We start from the raw sequence: 24,747 nt of genomic DNA, 5'->3' as shown, positions 1-24,747 counted from the left end.
TTATGACAATTCATGTGGAATTGGTAAACTATTATGGAAATGTAAACCCAAGAGGGAAATTTAACATAATCCACAAAAAAAATGCTTAGATTCATGAAGCAAGACCAAAATTTTGGATCAAAATATGATATTCCTAGGGTTTGAACATGTAATGTAAAGGAGATTAAACCAAAATTTTGTTCAAAATTGAAAGGAATTCATGCAACAAAATTCAATTTAAGATGAGTTTAAAGCAATTCATGGAGTATTACATCAAAGCATGGATCAATACACATATATGATAGATGAAATAATGAAGAAAGGAGAACAAAAGAGGTTGAAGTTTTTACCTGAGATGAGGAAATTCTTGCACAACAATGAGAGGAGAATAAAATAGGATGCAGGATAAAGGCCACTTGATATTATATGATGGATGAAATCATTTTGAGACCTTAAAAATTGAAGCACTCATACTCATGGTGAAGGAGCTCTCACGGTTTATACTCTCTGGAAATGGTGAACCTAATGCCCAAAAAAAAAGCTACTGCCGAAGGAATTTAAGGGGATATAGCAGATTGGAGCCGGCTCATGGAAAAATTGGAGCCGGCTCAAGAGCTTTTTGGAGCCGGCTCTTGATTTTTGGAGCCGGCTCTTGATTTTTTTTGGAGCCGGCTCTTGATTTTTGGAGCCGGCTCTTGATGATTTTTGAGAGATCCCGAGAGTTTGGACATGGATGCAGGTTTTGGGGAGCCGGCTCATGAAATTTTGTGATCCGGCTCTTAGAGATACCGAGGGTTTGGACATGGATGCAGGTTTTGGGGAGCCGGCTCATGAAATTTTGTGATCCGGCTCTAGAGATACCGAGAGTTAGAAATTGTGATTTTCTTGGATGCAGGTTGGAGAGGCGGCTCTTGAATGAGATGATCCGGCTCTTGTTTTCTATAGAGGCGGCTCTTATTTAGATTAGAGCCGGCTCTGCTGCTGCTACTTCATTGCATGACATTCTGCTCTGTGATCATTCCAATTTCTCTTCTGAGTAGACAGAATCTCTCCTCTTGGAGTGGTTTTGTGAAGATGTCAGCTAATTGCTTTTCAGTGGTCACAAAAATAAGATCAATATCACCCTTAGAAACATGATCCCTAAGAAAATGGTATCTAATTTCTATATGCTTTGTTCTTGAATGCTGAATAGGATTTTTAGAGATGCATATTGCACTTGTATTATCACACATAATAGGAATGTGATCAAAATAGAGTCCAAAGTCTTCTAGTTGTTGTTTAATGTAAAGTGTTTGAGCGCAACAACTACCGGCTGCAATATACTCGGCTTCCGCCGTTGATAGAGCTATGGAATTTTGTTTCTTGCAAGACCAAGATACTAATGATTGTCCAATGAAGTGACAAGTCCCGCTAGTACTTTTTCTATCAACTTTGCATCCACCAAAGTCAGCGTCCGAGTAACCAACAAGGTCAAAAGATGTATGTCTAGGATACCAAAGTCCCAAGAATGTGGTATAGCTCAAATAGCGAAAGATTCGTTTAACGGCACATAAATGAGATTCTTTAGGACATGATTGAAAACGAGCACATAAACATACACTAAACATGATATCCGGTCTACTTGCGGTTAGATATAAGAGACTACCAATCATACCTCTGTATTTTTTAATATCTACATCAGTGCCTTTTTCATCTTTATCAAGTTTCAAAGATGAGCTCATTGGAGTATGGGCATGTTTGACTTCCTCCAAGCCAAATTTCTTTAGCAAATCTTTAACATACTTAGATTGGCAAACAAAAATGCCATCAAGTGTTTGTTTGATTTGCAATCCTAGAAAAAAAGTAAGTTCACCCATCATGCTCATTTCGAATTCATTCTGCATACTAGAAGCAAACTTTTCACATATCACACTATTGGTTGATCCAAAGATAATATCATCAACGTAAATTTGAATGACCAATAAGTTGTTATCGATGGTTTTAGTGAAAAGAGTATTATCAATTTTACCTCTAATAAAACCATTAACAAGTAGAAAACCACTTAGTCTTTCATACCAAGCTCTTGGAGCTTGTTTCAAACCATACAAGGCTTTTGATAATTTGAAAACATGGTTTGGGTAATTACAGCTTTCAAAGCCCGGTGGTTGATCAACATATACTTCTTCTTCAATGATACCATTTAAGAAAGCACTTTTTACATCCATTTGATATAACTTGAAGTTCTTATGGGATGCAAAAGCAAGGAGCATTCTTATAGCTTCAAGTCTAGCTATGGGGGCAAAGGATTCCTCATAATCAATTCCTTCTTCTTGATTATATCCTTGAGCAACAAGCCTTGCCTTGTTTCTTACTATGATTCCCGATTCATCCTTTTTGTTCCTAAATACCCATTTTGTGCCAATGATAGTTTTGTCTTTAGGCCTTGGAACCAAAAGCCAAACTTTATTTCTTTCGAATTGGTTAAGTTCTTCTTGCATGGCCAAAAGCCAAGATTCATCATTTTCGGCTTCATGAATATTTTTTTGGTTCAAGTTGGGAAACAAAAGCTACATAATTGCAAATATTACTCATTTGAGATCTAGTTCTTACACCTTTAGATGGATCACCGATAATTTGATTTATTGGATGATTAAGCACTTGCTTCCAAGCCTTAGGAGGAGTGTCTTCATGAGAGTGACTTTCTTTTGGAACATCTTTGGAGAGATCTTTATGAGAAGGACCATTTAGATCAAGATTTTCAACATTCTTTTCAATCTCAACCACATCTTCATTTTCATCCAATGAGCATCTAATAGGGGATAATGGTGATTCATCAAATACAACATGTATTGATTCCACAACCACTCGTGTTCTTTTGTTAAACACTCTAAATGCTTTGCTACGAGAGGAGTATCCTAGGAAAATACCTTCATCTGATTTAGGTTCAAATTTTCCTAAATTATCTTTGTCATTCAACACGAAGCATTTACACCCAAAGACTTTAAAGTATCCAATATTTGGTTTCCTTTTGTTCCAAAGATCATAAGGAGTCTTATTAAGGAGTTTTCTAATGATGACTCTGTTTATGACATAGCATGAGGTACTGACAGCTTCGGCCCATAGAGATCTAGGAGAATTATGTTCATTTAACATAGTCCTAGCCATTTCTTGGAGAGACCTATTTTTTCTTTCAACAACTCCGTTTTGTTGAGGAGTTCTAGGAGCCGAAAGATTATGATTGTATCCATTTTCATCACAAAATCTTTCCACATCTTGGTTGTCGAACTCTCTACCTCTATCACTTCTAATGGACTTGATCTTACATTCTTTTTCGTTTTCGACTCTCTTACAAAATTTAGTAAAGATTGTATGAACCTCATTTTTATGTGTAAGGAAAAATACCCAAGTGAATCTAGAGAAGTCATCCACAATGACAAATGCATAGAGTTTTCCACCAAGACTAGCAATTCTCTCCGGACCGAATAAGTCCATATGAATTAACTCTAGTGGTCTTGAAGTTGTTATATCCTTTTTCCTTTTAAATGATGACTTGATTTGCTTGCCTATTTGACATGCGCTACAAGTTTTATCTTTAGAAAAATTAGTCTTTGGGAGGCCTTTGACCAATTCATTCTTAGATAGTTTTGAAATCAAATCCATACTAGCATGACCTAACCTTCTATGCCACAACCAACTATCCTCATTTGAGGATACAAGACACTTGACATCTTGATCGTGTAGTTCACATAAAAGCAAAGAATATACATTACCATTTCTTAGAGCATGGAAAACTTCAACATTATCCTTTTTGACAATGCATTTGTCCGACTTAAACAAGACATCATATCCTTTATCACATAATTGGCTAATACTAAATAGGTTATGTTTTAAGCCCTTAACAAGTAATACATCATCAATAGATAGGGAGGAGGAGATACCAATAGTTCCAATGCCAATGACCTTGCCTTTTGAGTTGTCACCAAATGTGACGCTTCCTCCTTTATGAGGTTTGATGGAGTGAAATTTTGATTGATCTCCCGTCATATGCCTTGAACATCCGCTATCAAGAAACCATTTGTCCTTGGATAAATATGGAGACTTCAAGCAAACCTACAAAAGGAATTTGAGTAATCTTCTTTTGGTACCCACATTCTCTTGGGTCCATGAGAGTTAGGAAGAGGTGTATAAGTCCCTTTAATGACCCAAACTACTTTTGTCCTACATGGCCTAATAGGACAATGATTGATCTTATGTCCTATTTTTTTACAATAATTACATTGTGGACTAAAAGATGAATTTTTAACAAAGTAATTGTTCAAAGGTTCTCTCTTTTTCAATAAACAAGAGTTTTTGTTGTGAGGATCAAATCCAAGTCCATCCTTGGCATAAGCATTTCTTTGCTTTCCAAGTATGAGACCCAAATTTTCTCTACCTTTTGTGAATTTTGCTAAGGTCTCAATTTGATCTTCAATCATAATTTTTAATGATTTATTTTCAGAAATTAAATCTATTGAAATCGATTCTTTAGCTAATTCTTTTTCCTTTTTCAAAGCTTCATTTTCAAGTTGAAATTTTTCAAGGTTTTGAGAGATGATATTCTTTTCCCTTTTTAGAGTAGCACATTTTTGAACCATTTTGCCTAATTCATCATGCAATTCTCTAAAGGCATCTAGCAAGTAATTGTGTGCATCAACCAATTCATCATAAGTAGTTTCCAAATTAAATGAGTCATGATTGGAAATTACCTCATCGTCATCGGCCATGAGACAAAGATTAACCAATTCATTGAGTTCATCGTCACTTTCGGATCCATTTGAATCATCATCCTCCCATGTAGCTTGCATGGCCTTTCCTTTCTTTTTCCTTTCCTTTTCATTTTTATAGGCATAGCAATCGGATTTGAAATGCCCCGGTTTTCCACAATGGAAGCAAGTAGGTGCTTCTCTTTTTCCTTGCTCACTAGATGACCCATTTCTTTTGAAGTTGTTGCTCTTTTGGAATTTCTTCATTTGAAGGATTCTTCTTACGGTTTTGGTAATGAGAGCAACTTCTTCTTCTTCTTCATCATGAGGAGCCTTATCAATTGCAACTTCTTTGGTAGTAGCTTGTAGAGCTATATCCTTCTTTTGAGTTTCTTCATCTCTATCATTCATTTCTAGCTCGTAAGCCATTAGTGAACCAATGAGTTCGTCAATGGGAAGTGTGTTAAGATCTTTGGCTTCTTGGATGGCAGTCTTCTTTGCTTCCCAATTCTTTGGCAAAGATCTAAGGATTTTTCTTACATTGTCGGATGATGCATATTTTCTTCCAAGAGCTTTCAAAGGATTAACAATGTTAGTAAAACGAGAGTACATTTCACTAATAGTTTCTTTGTTATTCATGGTAAAAAGTTCATATTTATGGACAAGCATATTCATTTTGGATTCCTTAACATGACTAGTACCTATATAGGTAACTTCAAGTTTATCCCAAATTTCTTTAGCCGTTTCGCAATCCGAAATTCTATTGAATTCATCTTTGCTTAAGGCACAATAGAGATTTGTGATAGCCTTGACATTACATTGTATAAGCCTATGATAAGCGCCGAATATTGTATATTCAAGCGCCCTAAATTGCATTAGTTAAGTCCATCGTTTGATTATTTAAGTAGATTATCTTCATTTGTGTGTATGTATATATTTTCAGGTCCATTTGCCAAAAAAGGAGCAAAATCAAGGCTTTGTGGAGTTTTGGCCATCAAAAGGCACAATTCTGAATTTTTGGCAGCAGTGGAGTCAGGACTTTGCTCACCATTTTGACCTTGCAAACTCGAGAACTGGACTTCCATTATAAAATGGCATATTTAGAGCTCTGAATCACCTTTCCAAATCTTCAAGCAGTTCGTCATTCGGAGCTCGGACCAGAGAGTTATGGCCTTGTTACCAGAGGTGCGCAGAACTGCCTGGCAGCAATGAAATTCTTCCTTGATCTTCATTTTCGACCAATCATCCTTGAGAATTGGATCTCCACCAAAACATGAAGTTTTTAGAGCTCTGAATTAGCTTTCCAAATCTTCAAACGGTTCATCATTTGGAGTTTAGAGCACAAAGTTATGGCCGTTTTACCAAAGTAGGTCCGGGATGAGCAAACCAAGCATAGGGCATTCTGGCCAATTTTCGAGTGCTCGAGGCCTAATTTCGAGTGCTCGAAATTAGGGCAGATTGCTTCACGAGATCAGCAGTGGAGTTAGGACTTTGCTCGCCATTTTGACCCAGAAAGCTCGAGAACTGGACTTCCATCATAACATGAAAGATTTAGAGCTCTGAATTAGCTTTCTAAATCTTCAAACGGTTCATCATTCGGAGCTTGGAGCAGAGAGTTATGGCCTTGTTACCAGAGGTGCGCAGAACTGCCTGGCAGCACTGAAGTACTGCCTTTCTCCCCATTTTCGACCAACCAGACTTGAGATTTGGGTCTTTATCAAAACATGAAGTTTTTAAAGCTCTGAATCGGCTCTCCAAATCTTTAAACGGTTCGTCATTCGGAGTTCGGAACGTAAAGTTATGGCTGTTTAACCAAAGTAGGTCTGGGCGGAGCAAGTGAAGCATGGGCATTTTTACACTAAATTCGAGCGCTCGAGGCCTTGCTTAGAGTGCTCGAATTTGGGGCAGAATTGCCTTCGGGAATTCTCATTTTGGCAGCCACTTGTGCATTGGTTTCCTTATTTTCTACTTACTTCTTTATGAGGTGGTTGGGGATGTCTTTTGGTGGTAGATAAGAGGGATATGAGCCACACAATAGAGGGGGCTTCATTCTACAAGATAGAGGAGAGAGAAGAGAGCAAAAGAAGAGGTGTTCTTGAAGCTCCAAGGAGGTTGCACGAAAATGGCCATGAAGATGGAACTTCTTCCTTCTTCTAGCTTGGCAATGGGTAACTAACTCCCTTCTAGGGAGGTGATGAAACTCCTTCTTGTAAGCATGTCTTGTTTTTTATTTACATTTGGGGATGTAATGTATATATATGACCTTTCCATGAACTAGAGCTTTATTTGATGTGAAGAGCTTCAATGTCTATTAATGATCATTTTGAGTTGAAGATCTTGTCTTAAGATTGTTTCCTCTTATGATTATTTTGCTTCCATTTTCATAGTGACAATGAAGATGAGTTTATGGAAATGTTTTTATTGGCATGATGCTTGGGAAATTTGATAGTCTATAGCTTAGGGTTCTCTTTTGATAGATTATTCTTGATTCCTAATGTCATGTGCTTCTACTATGTGATTAAGGGCTTGATAACTCTATGCTTAGTGAGTATGTCTAAGGTTGTAACCTAGTTTAGGTAACCAAAACATGCAATACTTTGATAAGTTATTCTTTCCTATTGATTTCATAAAAATTCTTGAAGGTAATGTAACAATTTTATGTTGTTGCATTTCATGGTTTTATGTATATATTATTCCCCAAGTAAATCATGTATTAACATGCTTATGGATAGGTTGTGGATTCACTTCCCTAGCCCTCTCTATCTAGATCTCCTTCCTTTACATTTACTAGCATTCTTGTTTTATGCACACTTCAATTACTAGCTTAGTGACAAACCAATCAACAACTCCTTATTACACCTTATCATTCTTAAATAACTCTAGATACTTAGGTTGCCTTAAGACTAGCGCAGTCCCAGTGGTTCGACTTACCCGACCAATAGCCCTATTTTACAATGATTCGTGCTATTGCGAAGGTTGATGTATAGTTGATCAACCGATCAATTTTTGGCGCCGTTGCCGGGGACTGCAAACGGTTTAGCAACCAAAGTTTAGGGTTAATTTTAGTTTGATTGTGAATATTGTGTCTTGTGAATATTCCTTGTGTGTTTTGATCATCTTCGTGTTGTAAGATTCTAGGGACTCGGAGCTCGCCGTGGGATTGCTAGCAAATTGTAAGTCTAGAGGACCCCAGGTAAGTCTCTTGACTTCTAGTTTCGCATTGTGAATATTGTGTATGTGTTTAATTTAGTTGTGAAGCCCTTGTCGAGGCTCTTATCTTGTTTATATTTTGTGTTCAAGCATCGGTCCTTGTCGTGGCCATTTACATTTTCTGTCTTGATAATTGAGGAGAAAGGGAACATCGTATGTGGAGTTGTGGTTGATGAATTGCTTTGTTGAGTATATGCTTTGTTGTTGATGTTCGGTCGTAGGTCACTTTCCTTACCCACAATCGATTCTCCCATTGATATTAACTCTCTTGAAAGAACTCTTAGACGGAACCTTAGGGAACCCACTCTTATAAGGGACCTTGAAACTGAATTCAATATAATGGGGGATAACGTAGGAAATCCGGGGAATGAAAGGGCTGAAATTCCTAATATCGAGCCAATGACTCTTAGAGATCATTTCATCCCTACCACCTATGCATCTCCATCTTGCATAGTGATGCCAAACATCGATGCAGCTCAATATGAGATCAAATCTAGTACCATCCAAATGCTTCCATCATTTCATGGCTTTGATAATGAAGATCCATATAAGCATCTTGATGAGTTCCTTGAAATCTGTTCGACCATCCGGTTGAGAGGTTTTCCGGACAATGCACTCCATCTCCATCTTTTCCCATTCTCCCTAAAGGAGAGGGCAAAATATTGGTTAAACTCCCTCGCTCCCAACTCTATTACTTCTTGGGCTCAATTGCAACAAGAATTTCTTAAGAAGTATTATCCGGTGAGTAAAACCAACCAAATGAGGCGTTCCATTCTAAGCTTTTCTCAAATTGATGGAGAACAACTCCATGAGACTTGGGAAAGGCTACAAGATCTTCTTCGGAAATGTCCTCATCATTTGATCCCAAAATGGCAATTAGTGCAAGCTTTCTATGCCGGCTTGACCGAAACCCATAGATTCATGGTTGATTCTTCTTGTGGTGGGATGTTCATGTCCAAGAATGCGGATGAGGCTTGGACCCTACTTGAGAATTTAAGCGAAAATTCACTTCAACATAATTCTCGCAGGACTCCGGCCTCAACCAATGCAAAGAACACCAACCTTTCTCAACCAAAATCTATAAGGGAGGAATCATATCAAGTGGATGCCATAGCTCATAAATTCTACCAATTGATGGCACCACATCTTCCTCCTTCATTGTCTCAAAATTCGGCAAGTTCGGTTTGTGGCTCATGTAATAGTCCATTTCATCTCTCGGAAGATTGCCCCACACCGGAGCAATTTCCCAATCCCAACCAAGAGCAAGCTAATGCCATGTTCTCACGGCCCGGGAACAATCCATATTCCAACACCTACAATCCGGGTTGGCGAGACCATCCGAATTTTTCGTGGAGGCAACAAGCCCCACAAAATTCCCAACTTCAAAATCAAGGGCCTCAAAATCAGCCCTCTTCTCAATATCAAGGTAGGCCTTTCCAAGCCTCTTCAAGCTACCAACCTCCATACAATCCAAATGTCTCCACTCAACCTCCTGTGAATCCAATTGATGAGATAGTGGCTGCAAACAAGCAAATGATGGAATCATTAAATGTGCAAATGATGGAATCATTAAACAAGCAAATCATAGATTCCAACAAGCATCTCTTGACATCCTTGCAACCTACTCTCCAAATGGTTCACTCCCATACTCAATCCATAGCTAGGCTCAAAAATCAAATGGGACAAATAGCTAACCAAGTGAACCAACTTCTTCAAAAAGACAAGGGTAAGCTTCCCGCTCAACCATTTGAAAATCCTAGAGGAATGCATGTGATTGATGAAACCCCTCCTCCGAGTGGGCCGACTCATGAACAAGTTCAAGCTATCACCACCCTTCAGAGTGGTAGAGTGGTTGACAACAAGGTTGATGGAGACACAAGTGAGAAAAACCGTCCGTTGAAAAATCCAAATTCAAGCTCTTCAAGTCCAAATCCAAGTTCTTCTTGTCCAAATACCATTCACGGAAGTCCCACGCATGTCACCCCAAATGTGGAAACTACTTATGAGCCAAAAGCTCCGTTCCCTCAACGTCTTCAAGAGTCGACACATTTTGGGAATAAGAATTGCAAAATTCAAGACATGTGGGAGGTCTTTAGGCAAGTAAAGATCAATCTTCCTCTCTTGGATGCTATTAAGCAAATTCCTCCCTATGCAAAATTCCTTAAGGATTTGTGCACTCAAAAGCGCACTTCCAGAAGTCATTTACCAAAGAAAGTGAGGTTAACCGAAAATGTTAGTGCGATCATTCAGCACAGCACTCCTCCGAAGTATAAGGATCCGGGTGCCCCCACAATCTCTTGTGTCATTGGTGACAACAAAATCGAGAGGGCCCTCCTTGACTTAGGAGCTAGTGTGAATTTGATTCCATATTCGGTTTACCTACAACTTGGTTTGGGAGATCTAAAGCCAACTCCGATAGTGTTGCAATTTGCTGATCGATCTATTAAGCAAGCACGGGGAATTATTGAAGATGTGATCATAAAAGTGGACAAATTCTACTTCCCGGTAGACTTCGTGGTTCTTGATACGGAACCAGTCCATGATCCAAGAAAACACATTCCCATAATTCTCGGACGTCCTTTTCTAGCTACAGCTAATGCTTCCATTAACTGTAGATCCGGATTGATGGATATCTCTTTTGGGAATATGAATGTTAAGCTCAATATCTTCAATGCTGTGCAACTTCCTTCAGATGACAATGAGTGTTTTGAAATCACTATTGCTGATGAACACATTCAAAATCCAATCCCACCTCCTTCAACGGAGGATCCCCTACATACTTGCTTGGTCCCTTTTGATTTTGAGGATTTTGGTGTGGACAAATCCATTCGGGAAGTCAACTCCTTGCTTGATATTCCATCACCATTTTCCTCTCCTTTATGGGAAGCACCAAATCCATCTCTATCGTGGGATTGTCCATCTCCTTCCATTTCTTCACCGGAGTTACCTCAACATTTTGAGGGTGAACCACCGGACAAAGGTAAGGAGAATGTTGACAAGTTGCTGAAAATTCTTCCAATCATTCCAGCCCAATCTAGAATCATTGTCCATGATACTCAACCTGTGAACAAACCATTTGCGTACAATGAGGTATATGACTTGGAGATTGCAAATATGAAAGGTCATGATCCTACCATTGTTAATCAAAACAATGACATTCAACGAGCCTCCATAATCTCGAACAAGCAACACCTTTGCTTAAATCTGAAAATAAAAGAAGTGAGATTAAAAGCGATGCTCAAATCCTCTAAGGCCAAACTTGTTTCTCTTCGGAAGGATCAATATCCCTCACCATTCATTGATCCAAGTCTGAGACCATATGAAGGAGGCAAGTTGCATACGGAGCGTTAAGGATCCATCTCTCCAATGGATCCTGATCCTGGTTCGTCTAGCTATCGACATTAAATTTAGCAAAGCAAGGGAAGAAATTCTTTCGATGTTCCAAGCTTCCCTCATTTCAATTGCCTGAGCCTTGAAATTTTCCGGGAAATGGTTTTGAAAAGCCAAAAATTTGATTTTTCTGGAATGCTCTTCAATTGTGTTTCACAATTTTAGACCGGCTTATTAGACCTTCTCAACTCCTGTTTTCATTCCCGCAAGTTTCCGGCTCTATCAGACAATTTTCTCGAACTTTCGACATGGCACTCACATGCATAGCCTCTCATCTTCAATGCATTGTTGGATCATGGTTCCTCAAAATCATCCATGCATTTGTGTGATGTTGCGAAAGTTTGAAAAGTTTCTTAATTTCATTTATGCAGTAGAGAGTAGTTGCAAGGTCTCAAAATTTTCCCAAATTTCATCCATGCATTTTAGATGAAGTGCAAAGTTTAAATTTTTCCATGCATTGAATTAAAATGGAGTTGCTAAGTTTAAAAAAAAAATTCCATGCATCAGAGAAAAGTTGCCAAGTTTAAAAATTTTCTACATTCATCCAAGCATTGGTGCACAATTGCAAAGTTTGAAGAATTTTCAAAAAATTAATCCATGCATTGGATTGACATTGCAAGTTTTAAAAATTTTCCATGAATTGTGTGATGTTGCATTGGAGAGATATTCAAAAATTCCAAAATTTTCAAATTCATTCAAAGTCTGGAAATTTTCCAAAGATGATGCAATTTGAAAATTTTCTTCAGTACATTCAAGCATTATGAGACAATTTGAAAATTTTCAGACATTCTTCCATTCCATGGGAATGACATGCAAAATTTTTTTTGTTTCCAAGTCGCCAACTTGCAAAATTCCTGGAATGATGTTGCAAATGCATCAAAATGCATGAAAATGCATGCAATAGTGCTCACTGTCTCCCATGGAATGAGATTGCAAATGCAAATGCATGGACTTTCCATGCATGGACTCCATTTTGAACAACTTCCATTTCCATGTTGCTCACATTCCATATTCCATTGCCACAAATTCAACTTCTATGGTGCTCACTGTCTTGCATGTTTTCCCTTTCACTCATTGCTTCAGTCCTCACAGCCGAGCTCACCCCCTAGCCTACTGAGCCAATTTCGTGCCCTCCAAATCCCATTCAGATTGCTCCAAATTACCACACCAATTTTGCATGCTCACTGCCCAAGTTTGGAGTGCTCTAGCTTCCATTTGGATTGCTCCAAACTTCTCCACCATCATTCCGAGGCTGCTGCTTGTCTTTAGAGCACTCTAATTCCATTTTAGAGTGCTCTAAATGTGAGCCACCATCCCTCTCGGCCTCACACCATTCAACCACCATCAACCTCACTTCACCACCCTCATCTCATCCCACCATGCATGCAACCCATAACTCACCACCATCAACCCCCCAACCTTCCTCATCTCTCTCGGCAAACCTCAACCCATCAAACCCACCCTCTCGGCATCTCCATCCACCACCCCAACTCTCACTCAACCTCATCTCCTCTCCTCAGCTGCCAACCCCTCTCCTCCACCAACTTCACAACCCAACCACCCTCAACCTCACCACCCCATGCAAACCCACCTTCACCTCCTCCACCTTTTTCCCCACTCTCCTCTAACCCAAGCACCATCATCAACCTCTCATCCACATCTTCCATTAACCACAAATAATGGGCCTTGTGTTCTCCATTGTTGGGTAAGTGTCTACCCTCTTTTTCTTTCAATTTTTGATCAATGGAGGATGGGATTGCTTGTGTAAAGGATTTGTGATTGTTTGGGAGTTGTGTATTGCATTTGCAGGGCCAAATTTTTGGATTTTCTCATCTCTAATCAACCTTTGGCCCTCTTCCTTTTTGTCTTGCACACCACGTGTTTGACGAATTGCCTAAGCCAACTTTATCTCTCTAAATGCACGGCTTTTGGCATTGTTTTGTTTTCCATTTTACACTTATGACTCATGTGTGCCAATTTGTATTTTGTATGGATTTTTACCTTGCAATCACATTCGTCTTAGTGTTTTCATTTCTGTTTTGATTTTTTTTTCTTAAGAGACCTATGCTTTCACCTGTGTACATTAGTTCTGTCTTGATAGGTCTTCATGTCCAAGTTTGGGGGACGCCGTTGCGCACTCACATGGCTGAACATCTACGTCGTCGTCACTCCACTTGGTATTATTGTTCTTTTACCCTCTTTGCGCTTATTTTGATTTACTTGTCTTCTCACATTGAGGACAATGTGACATTCAAGTTTGGGGGTGCATTTATGTATTTTTGGTTTTACATTTTTGCTAAGCAATGATAATGGAATTTGAAACCTGTTGGAGATGAAAGCATATGTTTAAAACTTTGTGTATAGAAGCAGCTGATATTTTTGAAAATAAAGAAAATTTGAGTTGAAATGATCATGTAGATTCAAATTAGTCTGTATAAATGTCTCAATTAAATTCTCGCTGGATTTGACACTCTTTTAAGCTTCACAATGCACAGATGCACATTGGAAACTTAACTGTGAGGCATGCAACTTGATTGACCTTGACCTTGCCCTAGTTAATCTGATTTGATGAACCTAATGGATGAATACTTTTGGCATGAATCTAAAAAAAAAAAAAAAAAACTGAAAAGGAAAGAAAATAATGACCAGTTGACGTTCGTAGCCTTTCCAACTCGAGCTATTAAGCCCTAGGAGTGTCTCTACACTTAACACCCTAAAGCCATCTGGTTTGGGAGTTGTTGGCCTAACGCTTGCTACAAGGGTTGGTTAGAAAGCTTAAAGGACTTAAACATTGCACGGTCATTCAAAAAAAAAAAATAAACTGGTAATAAACATGGTTCGTTGGAGTTCGTAGCCTTTCCAACTTGAGCTATTAAGCCCTATGGAGTGTCTCTACACTTAACACCCTAAAGCCATCTGGTTTGGGAGTTGTTGGCCTAACGCTTGCTACAAGGGTTGGTTAGAAAGCTTAAGGGACTTCAGCATTGCACAACCATTCTATGTTTTGCTTGAGTTACAATAAATTGTCAACAAGCAACAAAAGTTGTCTTGTAAATAAAATCATGCCTTAGGGACCTCATTTAAAGGGGAATTCAATGATTTGAAAACTTGCGCTTTGGAATTGGAAAAGAAAGTAAAAGCCGCATGTTGAGAATCTAATTCACTTTCACTGAAGCTAGAGTTGATTTCCATTCAAGAGATGATAATTGAGTTATTTATATAGACTTTGATGTTGATGCATGTATATGGAAATGTATTTAGCCAATTTTTGTATCAATGCTTCATATATGCAAGGTAGTTTTCCCAATGACCCCATCTCTAGTTTTTGTCTGTTTCAAGTTGTATTTGAGCTATGTATCTATCTCATTTTACCAAGGATGATATTTTTGTAGTAGCATGCCCATGGTTGTCTTTTCATTAAGTTTTTCATTGTAGTTTTGCTAAGGGACTAGCAAAATGTAAGTTTGGGGGTGTGATAAGCGCCGAATATTGTATATTCAAGCGCCCTAAATTGCATTAGTTAAGTCCATCGTTTGATTATTTAAGTAGATTATCTTCATTTGTGTGTATGTATATATTTTCAGGTCCATTTGCCAAAAAAGGAGCAAAATCAAGGCTTTGTGGAGTTTTGGCCATCAAAAGGCACAATTCTGAATTTCTGGCAGCAGTGGAGTCAGGACTTTGCTCACCATTTTGACCTTGTAAACTCGAGAACTGGACTTCCATTATAAAATGGCATATTTAGAGCTCTGAATCAGCTTTCCAAATCTTCAAGCAGTTCGTCATTCGGAGCTCGGACCAGAGAGTTATGGCCTTGTTACCAGAGGTGCGCAGAACTGCCTGGCAGCAATGAAATTCTGCCTTGATCTTCATTTTCGACCAATCATCCTTGAGAATTGGATCTCCACCAAAACATGAAGTTTTTAGAGCTCTGAATTAGCTTTCCAAATCTTCAAACGGTTCATCATTTGGAGTTTAGAGCACAAAGTTATGGCCGTTTTACCAAAGTAGGTCCGGGATGAGCAAACCAAGCATAGGGCATTCTGGCCAATTTTCGAGTGCTCGAGGCCTAATTTCGAGTGCTCGAAATTAGGGCAGATTGCTTCACGAGATCAGCAGTGGAGTTAGGACTTTGCTCGCCATTTTGACCCAGAAAGCTCGAGAACTGGACTTCCATCATAACATGAAAGATTTAGAGCTCTGAATTAGCTTTCTAAATCTTCAAACGGTTCATCATTCGGAGCTCGGAGCAGAGAGTTATGGCCTTGTTACCAGAGGTGCACAGAACTGCCTGGCAGCACTGAAGTACTGCCTTTCTCCCCATTTTCGACCAACCAGACTTGAGATTTGGGTCTTCATCAAAACATGAAGTTTTTAAAGCTCTGAATCGGCTCTCCAAATCTTTAAACGGTTCGTCATTCGGAGTTCGGAGCGTAAAGTTATGGCTGTTTAACCAAAGTAGGTCTGGGCAGAGCAAGTGAAGCATGGGCATTTTTACACTAAATTCGAGCGCTCGAGGCCTTGCTTAGAGTGCTCGAATTTGGGGCAGAATTGCCTTCGGGAATTCTCATTTTGGCAGCCACTTGTGCATTGGTTTCCTCATTTTCTACTTACTTCTTTATGAGGTGGTTGGGGATGTCTTTTGGTGGTAGATAAGAGGGATATGAGCCACACAATAGAGGGGGCTTCATTCTACAAGATAGAGGAGAGAGAAGAGAGCAAAAGAAGAGGTGTTCTTGAAGCTCCAAGGAGGTTGCACGAAAATGGCCATGAAGATGGAACTTTTTCCTTCTTCTAGCTTGGCAATGGGTAACTAACTCCCTTCTAGGGAGGTGATGAAACTCCTTCTTGTAAGCATGTCTTGTTTTTGATTTACATTTGGGGATGTAATGTATATATATGACCTTTCCATGAACTAGAGCTTTATTTGATGTGAAGAGCTTCAATGTCTATTAATGATCATTTTGAGTTGAAGATCTTGTCTTAAGATTGTTTCCTCTTATGATTATTTTGCTTCCATTTTCATAGTGACAATGAAGATGAGTTTATGGAAATGTTTTTATTGGCATGATGCTTGGGAAATTTGATAGTCTATAGCTTAGGGTTCTTTTTTGATAGATTATTCTTGATTCCTAATGTCATGTGCTTCTACTATGTGATTAAGGGCTTGATAACTCTATGCTTAGTGAGTATGTCTAAGGTTGCAACCTAGTTTAGGTAACCAAAACATGCAATACTTTGATAAGTTATTCTTTCCTATTGATTTCATAAAAATTCTTGAAGGTAATGTAACAATTTTATGTTGTTGCATTTCATGGTTTTATGTATATATTATTCCCCAAGTAAATCATGTATTAACATGCTTATGGATAGGTTGTGGATTCACTTCCCTAGCCCTCTCTATCTAGATCTCCTTCCTTTACATTTACTAGCATTCTTGTTTTATGCACACTTCAATTACTAGCTTAGTGACAAACCAATCAACAACTCCTTATTACACCTTATCATTCTTAAATAACTCTAGATACTTAGGTTGCCTTAAGACTAGCGCAGTCCCAGTGGTTCGACTTACCCGACCAATAGCCCTATTTTACAATGATTCGTGCTATTGCGAAGGTTGATGTATAGTTGATCAACCGATCAGCCTACGGTCATTTAGGGTCCATTCAATATCGGGTGTTGGAACATTTTCACCCTCTACTATCTTGGTTGGAACATGGTCTCCTTTTTCTACGGCTTTCCAAACATCTACATCTATGCCTCTTAAGAATGCTCTCATTTTGATTTTCCAATAGTTGTAGTCACTTCCATCAAACCAAGGGGGTCTATTATTAGATTGACCTTCTTGATGAAAATTTGTATTGGCCATGATCGTTCTCTAAGATGATTAATCTTTTTCTAGAGATTAGGCTCTGATACCAATTGTTAACCACTAAATGACTCTAGAGGGGGGGGGTGAATAGAGTCAATGGCCAATTTTTGCAATTTATGAAACTTGTTTTACAACAACTATTATGCAATGATTAATTGATAAATTCAAGCAATATAAAGCACAAGTAAAAGAGATAGAGATAGGAAGATGCAAACAATGAACTCGGTGATTTAGCGAGGTTCGGAAACTCCTACTCCTCGGCTCAAGATCCCCCTTGAGACTTCCCAAATTCACTAGAGCTTCTCCTTAATGGTGGAGAGCAAACCTTCAAATTTGAAGCAAGACCTTGCTCCTTTTCCTTGCTAGGAGAACACCCTTCTCCTAGGCTTCTTTTGGGTCACACCAACCCTTACAAGATTGTAGCAAAGTTTGTAAATGAAATACAAGAATCTCTCTCAATAGATATACAAGTGCAAGCTCACAACTAGAGAATATCAGAATATTAATGAAGCTCAAGTTCTAGAATGAGAGAAATATCGTGATGGTTGAAAGTGAAAGCTCAGAGAAGAAAATAAATGACTTATTGAATGCTCTTGAATGCTCTCTTGAATGAATTATCCAGTGGTGTATCACTTCAGTAAAATGAGCTTTCTTTATATAGACAACCGAGGCTTAATATGTCTGTTAGAAGTAGTTGGAAGTCTTAAATGCAGAAAAGTGCCGTTGAAGATTCAAATAATCTAGAAGAGCCGGCTCTACAAAAAATTGGAGGAGGCTTCAATAAATGGGAGGCGGCTCCAATAACTGGGAGGCGGCTCCAATTCACAAAATGCATTCTACGACACACAATTTGGCTACTGGAGTGCAAAGAGCAGGCTCCTATATTTGGGAGGCGGCTCCAATCCTTGTGTAAGACTAAGAATGAAACACATTTTGTTCAGTGCACTTCCTATTATGAGAGCATGCATAAGTAAAGTTCATGGAAAGATTTTAGGCCTTCTAAAAACTGATTTTTAGAGAAAATATGCATGAACCTAAAAACTTGAGCTTCAGAAGATATTCAAATATGCTTTAACATTTAAATCTAAAGCTCTCACCATCCTATCTACCCTTTTCTCCATTCCCTGACCATGATCTCTTGAGCTTGATGAAGACTTGCTTTCTTCCTTGAAATTGTTTGATTGATCTTTGAAGTTTGAGTCTTTCTTTGATTTCTTGCAATCTTTGAGGCTTCATTGAGTTCATAGCTTGAGTACTTGAATGCTTGAAATAGCTCATCTAGCTCATCATATAGGATATGAACTATATATAACTCAATGAAAATATTAGTACATAAACATCATTAATGGTTTGTAATCATCAAAACCTTTAGATAAAAATCCTTAGACCAACAATATGTTTTTGCCGTGTATACTTGTCTTATGTGTATTTAGTTTAGTTTAGTATACTTGTGCTTGTATACTTGATCTATGAGTACTCTACACATGTCGAATACTTGTGTATGTATGTTAGATATTTCTTATCTTGTTTAACATGATTTAAGGTACTTGAACATGTATGCTTGTATGTTGTTTATCATGTTTTAATTCGGTTTAGTGTACTTAAGCATGTGTACTTGTATGTTGTAGTTCATTTCAGCTGCATGAGTAGCTTAGGATGATCCTTGAGTCTCACTTTGACGTAGACGTTAGGTGGCATAAGCTCCTTTGAAATGTTTCACCATAAGGTGAAAATTTTGTAAAATGTTAGGTCGATGCATGCTCATTTCCTACGAGTAGCTTTAAGTTGCTCACCCCAAAGTTACTGGGGTATATTTCAGGTACAAGATTCAAGATCTGGAGGATTGCACTTTCCTTGGGTGATTTGTAGATTTAAAGTCCATTTAAATGTATTCTTGTACACATGCAAGTGTTTGCATGTTTGAGTTTGCCATTGAAATGTAATTTTTCTAACTTGGAGGTTTGACATGTCAAATGTTGTAAATGAGTTGTAATAAGGCCATGGGCCATTGTAGCATGTTTAAAATACCAATTTACACTTGCGTGTATGTTCATATCATCACACAATAGCATATAATGCAATTTGATCATGCCATGGGGAGTCATTTTGATGCCTTAGGGATGACGTACATCTCTAGTGGCCACTTAGTTTCCTTCGTTCCGCATTTCGGATCCGTTATCGGGTCATTCTTTTGGTTCATCACAGGACACACTGGGTTGAAAAATCTAGGGTCGTCACAGGTAGTATCAGAGCTCCTAGGTTTGAAAACCTTAGGACGACGTGTTTTGGGTGCATATCATGCTTTTGTTGCCATGCTCTGTGTGTTTATATGCTTTATGATAACACGTTTTGGTTGATAACATGTTTATGTGCTTACGTGCTACATGTTGTATGCCGTTTGTTTAGCGTTGTTTTATTCTAATGTAAAGAGCATGACATGTGACGTATGCTAGATTAGAATTGTATATGCATAATTGTGTTGCATATTTGGCATAACACGGGATTGGTCATTAAGGCACAAGTTGAGGTTGATTGTGATTGTAGTCACAGTTTCGTGGTAGTATAGATTGTTATCGACCTAGTATTGGTTTTGAGGTAGGTGGATGGTCACCTTTTGTTTAGGCTCTTGTGAGATGAGTCATTTGGCGTTACCGTAGTGGTGGATTTGTTAGTTTTGGGCCATTATAAGGTTATGGACCTCTTAGGATCCTTGATTGTCCAGGAAGATTCCTCTAGAACTTGTATTTTTCATGGGCGGGTACGTTTGTGGGCAGGTGCATGGCACTATCATGCTACCGTGCTGGCTAGTTACAAGCGCAGTTCGGATGGAATCAGTGTTGGTTTTGTTTTGATAGGCGTTGTCCTTTAATCGGTGATGATGATGGTTGTTTTGGGGATCAGTCATGGTGATTAATTTAGTTGTTATTGGTATGGCTGTAGTTGCATTTTCCTTGAGGAGTTCTTGCGTGATGACGCTTTTGGGATCAAGTCGATTGATTGATGTTTCGGGTAGTGAGAGCACTGCACTGTTAGTGTCACTTGTAGTGTCACCTTTAGATTCGGAGTTAGATTGTTAGAGTCTTACCGTTGTGGTAAGGGCCCACGTTTGTTAGGAGACAGGTTGTTGTCACATTGGTTTTAGAGTCAGTTTATGGCTAGGAATTGTCCTTCTTTTTACTTAGACACTCTAGGATACGATGTCTATAGGGTTCATTGTTGCATCATTTTGTCTTATGCAGTTTCATTTACTACCATGTTAGTAGTATGATTTATGTTATTTTGATGCATGAGTAGGTGGAGGTCTATCCACATTTGCTTTCTTGTTGTGTGGCATTAGCATGCCTTCTTTACATGCTTAGAGATGCCATGTTGTTACTGTACTTTTGTGAGATGCTTTTGTGCTTACGTGGAGCCGTGTTGCATGTATCTTTGATTTTTATCTATGTGAGTAGATTTACTTCTTGGTAGTTGCATTTCCTTGTCATATGCATAACTTCCAGATTTGGTTTTCCCATTCATTTCCCTCGGTCGCACGTAGTGTGTATGCAGGTTTCCATAAGGGTTTTGTGTTGGTTCGTGTTAGGGACTTCACAAGGAGTGAGTCTCTTCTCTTCATTGCATTATGCATAGTTTTGGGGTTGGTTGGTCCGTGAGGATCACTATCGTTGTCTTGAGTCCTTGGTAAGGATTTGATGGATTTTGGTCGACTTACTTCCATGTAGGGGGTGAAGTCGTTGACCTTGTTGTCTTTCATTTCAGAGATGGAGTCGTGGTGTTGTCCTTTTTAGGACTGGTGGTTCCCTTTCTTTCGTGTCTTCCCTTGGGGAGTTTCTGCCGTAGTTGTTGACGGAGTTGTAGTGCTCAGAGTGAGTTCATTGGTATGAGATCATTTTATGGGGACTTGTGTCCATATCATTGAGGATTTGTTTGATTGTAAGGTGAGCTCGATGCTCTTTTGAGAATGTCTTTTGGAGACTTGTTTCCGTTTTGGAGACCTGGATGTGGTTAACTTTTAGGAAAAGTTTTGGAGGATTGATGTTAGATATGGCTTGTTGTGGAGTGTCTCGTCCTAGTTATGACCAGGCATAGTTTTGAGGAATCGTAGTTCTGATGATTGGTTGTGGATCAAAAATTGAGGAATTTTGATTTAACTTGGTGTTTCCAAGTACGGTTTTAAGAGATTCATTTTGTGACCTTGGTTGTTGGCATTTTGATGTATGTGCCACTTTGTGGATTTGTATTTTGAGGATTTAGTTATCCGTGATAGGGATGTGGATCTGATGTTTGATCATGGTGATTGGTCTTGTAGTTGATCTGTTTCAGGGAGTAATGTGAAGGACTTTCGATGAAATGTCTTATTGTAAGGTTCGTTTTGATTTCTGTAGGCGTTGATTTTCTTGTCAGGTTTTGAATTCCTGATTAATGTTGTTAATAGGGGTATTTTGAGACATTAGAGATGTTGGTTTTGCTGTATTGAGGATTTGGGGCCTTAAGCATAGCGGTACCTATAGCATTGTTGTCAGAGTTTTGGGATTGGCCAGGATGGTCCGGCCGGACATCTTTGGACCATATCTCAACTCTCACAAAATGTTGGTCCCCGTAGTGCTTTTGGTAATGATCATTTTTGACATTGATGTCATTGATATCGAGAGGTTTCATGGGTAGACCTAGTGGGGGACAGGTTATGAACTAGTGCCTTATACTGTCATGCTACCGTACAAAGTTGTGTGTTACCTTACTGACGAGTAAGTGTGGGCGGGCACTAGGTACTGTCATTGCTACCACACATTTGAGTACGTCGTAGGTGGGTTTTGGTCACTATTCGTACTACCACGTTGTGTTTGTTCTATACCCTGATTTGATATGTGGTTATCTTGGAGTTCTTTTGGTGGTTGTTTTTTGTTCCTTATGATGGTTTGTCAGGAGGGACGCTTACGGTTGTTGTTTTCCGTTCTTTTGTCTGACCTTGGGTTCTCTGTGTGAGTTCAGACTTGTCGTGTAGCCATATAGTCACTTTTCCTTTGAGAGGTTGTCTTGTCATGAGCATATGGGTGTAGATGACACTGGTTTGTGTGTTCCTTTCAACTTTAAGGTCGCTAGTGTGGCGTGTTGTGTGGGGTACTCGGAGATGTACTCCGTAGTTATCTTGGTTTTGCCTTTTGTTGTTTGGGCTGGATTTCGGGGACGAAATCCCTTTAAGGTGGGAAGGTTGTAATAACCCAGATTTTTTTGGATAAATTTTTTTCTGTTGTCTTTTCCCTTCTGAGTTGGTTTCTTGTCGAATAGTGTCGTCTCAAGTGCTCTGGACTGATTTTCGACACTCTTTTCTTTGGATTGACAACTTCCTTTGAGGACCAAGTCATTTCCACATTTTTCGTTTTTCGACACTATTCACTTTTCGTCCTTTTCCCTATTTCGTCCTTTTCCCTATTTTGTCTTTTCCCCATTTGTCACTTTGTTGGCATAACCTCACTTCTTGTATTCGGAGTTGATTTTTGACTTCACATATCTTCATTCTAAGTGGTTTCCACGAAATACGTATCTTTACTTTTGTAAGAAAATACTCTGGTTGTTTCCGGTGTCCATAGGGGCATGGATGCATAGTTCTTTGGAATTATTTTCTTTTCTTGGGGTATTTTTCGTAAATATTTTTTGAAGATATTTTATTTCAGGGGTTTTTAAGAAAATATTTTGGGAAGATATTTTCATTCTGGGCCAGTTGTGCAGTTTTCACTTTTTAGAGGGGCCATTGTGCAATTAACGAAAGTTATTGCAAAATGCCTCGTCTGGAGCCTGGATCCTCGTATGGGATTCTTTTTCACATTTCGTCGAGTCATGGACTCTTGGAAATTTCTTCTGGTCATTATTCTCCAGTTTCAGAGTTTTTGGACCGGGTTGCCGCCGAACTTGTTCGGGGCATAACTTTCTGCTCGAGACTCAGCTTTCGACACCATTTCTTCCGTTATTCATATTTTCACATTTTGAATCTTTTTTGTTCATGGTGTTTTTCCGTTTGAGCATGTTTATGAAATTTTCACTATTCAAGGCGTTTTGGGACCTTTTTGTAATTTTGTAAAGTTTTGGGGCAAGTTCGTGATTACTAAAAGTTGGGAATTATAAATAGGACCAGAAATAGAAAATTTTCTATTTTTTTCCAGACTTGCTCCTCTCCCAGCCGTGGGTTCTCTCTCTCTCCCAAAAACATTTTTTTTTCTTTTTTCTTTTTTTCTTGCCTTCAAGCTTCCCTTAAATTTTCCGGCTGATCGGCTGGTCTTCTAGGCTTGGTTCCTTGACAGAAAACATTCCCCTCATCACTTTCTACATCATACTCAAAGGGCTTAATTTTTGGAGGTATGTAGAATATTTTACAAATTTTTGAAAGTTTGAATCTAGGAATTTCAATTGGGGCTTTGAACCATTTGTAGCCGGATTCCGGGGTGGATTCTTTGGGGAAGAATGATCTCCTCGGCATCGGCCACGTTCCCACCAAACAGTTTTCCATTCCGCCACCGTTGACTGGAGTTGACTGGCGTTGACTTTCCGGCCGAGAATGCATTTTGAGGTAGGGGATGTTTTAGGGTTATATTAATGTTGTATTGATTGTTATATGAGCATATAAAACTTGTGAGCATGCCTTGTCCAAGTTATAGAATTTAATTTAATTATTTTCTTTGTTTAAGATTTAATTCTCATGATGCAAGGCAACTTAGAATTAAATTATGGCATACTAGAAATTTATGCCTTGGTATGGTGGTTGATATATATTAAATTGGGATTATTTGAATAAGAATTGCAAATTTTATTTAATATTTATCTTTTATGAAAGTTTAATTCACCTAGTTGTATCAAGCATGGAATCAACTTGTAATGTAATATTAAAGTAGGCCTTGGTGAGTTCTTTAATATATATTAAATTGAGGACATTTAGATATGTTTGAAAATCTAGGGAAAATTAATTAATTAGCTTAATTAATTTTATTTTTAGGTATTGTAGTCACTTAAATTGATTTTGGGTATAATATATGTGAAGACTATGCTATGTCCTTTAACATATATTAATTTGAGTTTATTTAGGATTAATATGAAATCTAGAGCCTTTTCATGTTAGGTTGAAAATCCCTTTTGTTGTAGTGAAATTAATTACCTTGTGAGCATATTACTAATTTGATGTAGAATTAGTACTTGGGGCCTCTTAAAATGGTAATTGGACTTAGCATGATACAGAATATCATTGACTTGTAAAGCTTGTTTAAATATATCTTGTGTAGGTATATAGCTTGTTAGAATATTACAATTATTTACCTTGAAAGCTTGTTACTAAATTGAAGCTTATTTAGTACTTGTGGCTTAGGATGGTAATGTGATTCAATTGTTGTAAAATATTCTTGCCTTATGTATAATTGTATATTGGAGACTTGACATGTCATATGCTATTTAGACTTAAATCCTAGGACATGGTTTGTGTGGATTCAACCTTATTTGTGCATGAAAGATGCTTTTATGCATTATTGATTTTGATAGAAGTTTGGTCTAACTTATTAATTTTGGTATAAGTTTTGAACTTATTGATTTTGG

The 24,747-nt window shown here is 38.4% G+C and overlaps 1 protein-coding gene across 1 annotated transcript; it reads right to left on the bottom strand.

Moving 5' to 3' along the window:
- Positions 1 to 989: 989 nt before the first annotated feature.
- Positions 990 to 4,062, bottom strand: LOC132277441 (uncharacterized; the record flags this gene model as incomplete). The annotated part of the gene is made up of 2 exons (XM_059779301.1): positions 990 to 2,248; positions 2,658 to 4,062. Coding segments are annotated over 2 exons (2,664 nt in total), but the record flags the coding sequence as incomplete, so codon positions are not given.
- Positions 4,063 to 24,747: the final 20,685 nt, after the last annotated feature.

This window comes from Cornus florida, unplaced genomic scaffold, assembly GCF_030987335.1.
Source record: "Cornus florida cultivar Cherokee Brave unplaced genomic scaffold, ASM3098733v1 CherokeeBrave_3.0.0_Hap2_Chr01, whole genome shotgun sequence".
Lineage (NCBI taxonomy): Eukaryota > Viridiplantae > Streptophyta > Magnoliopsida > Cornales > Cornaceae > Cornus > Cornus florida.
This window is presented reverse-complemented; position numbering and strand designations above follow the sequence as displayed.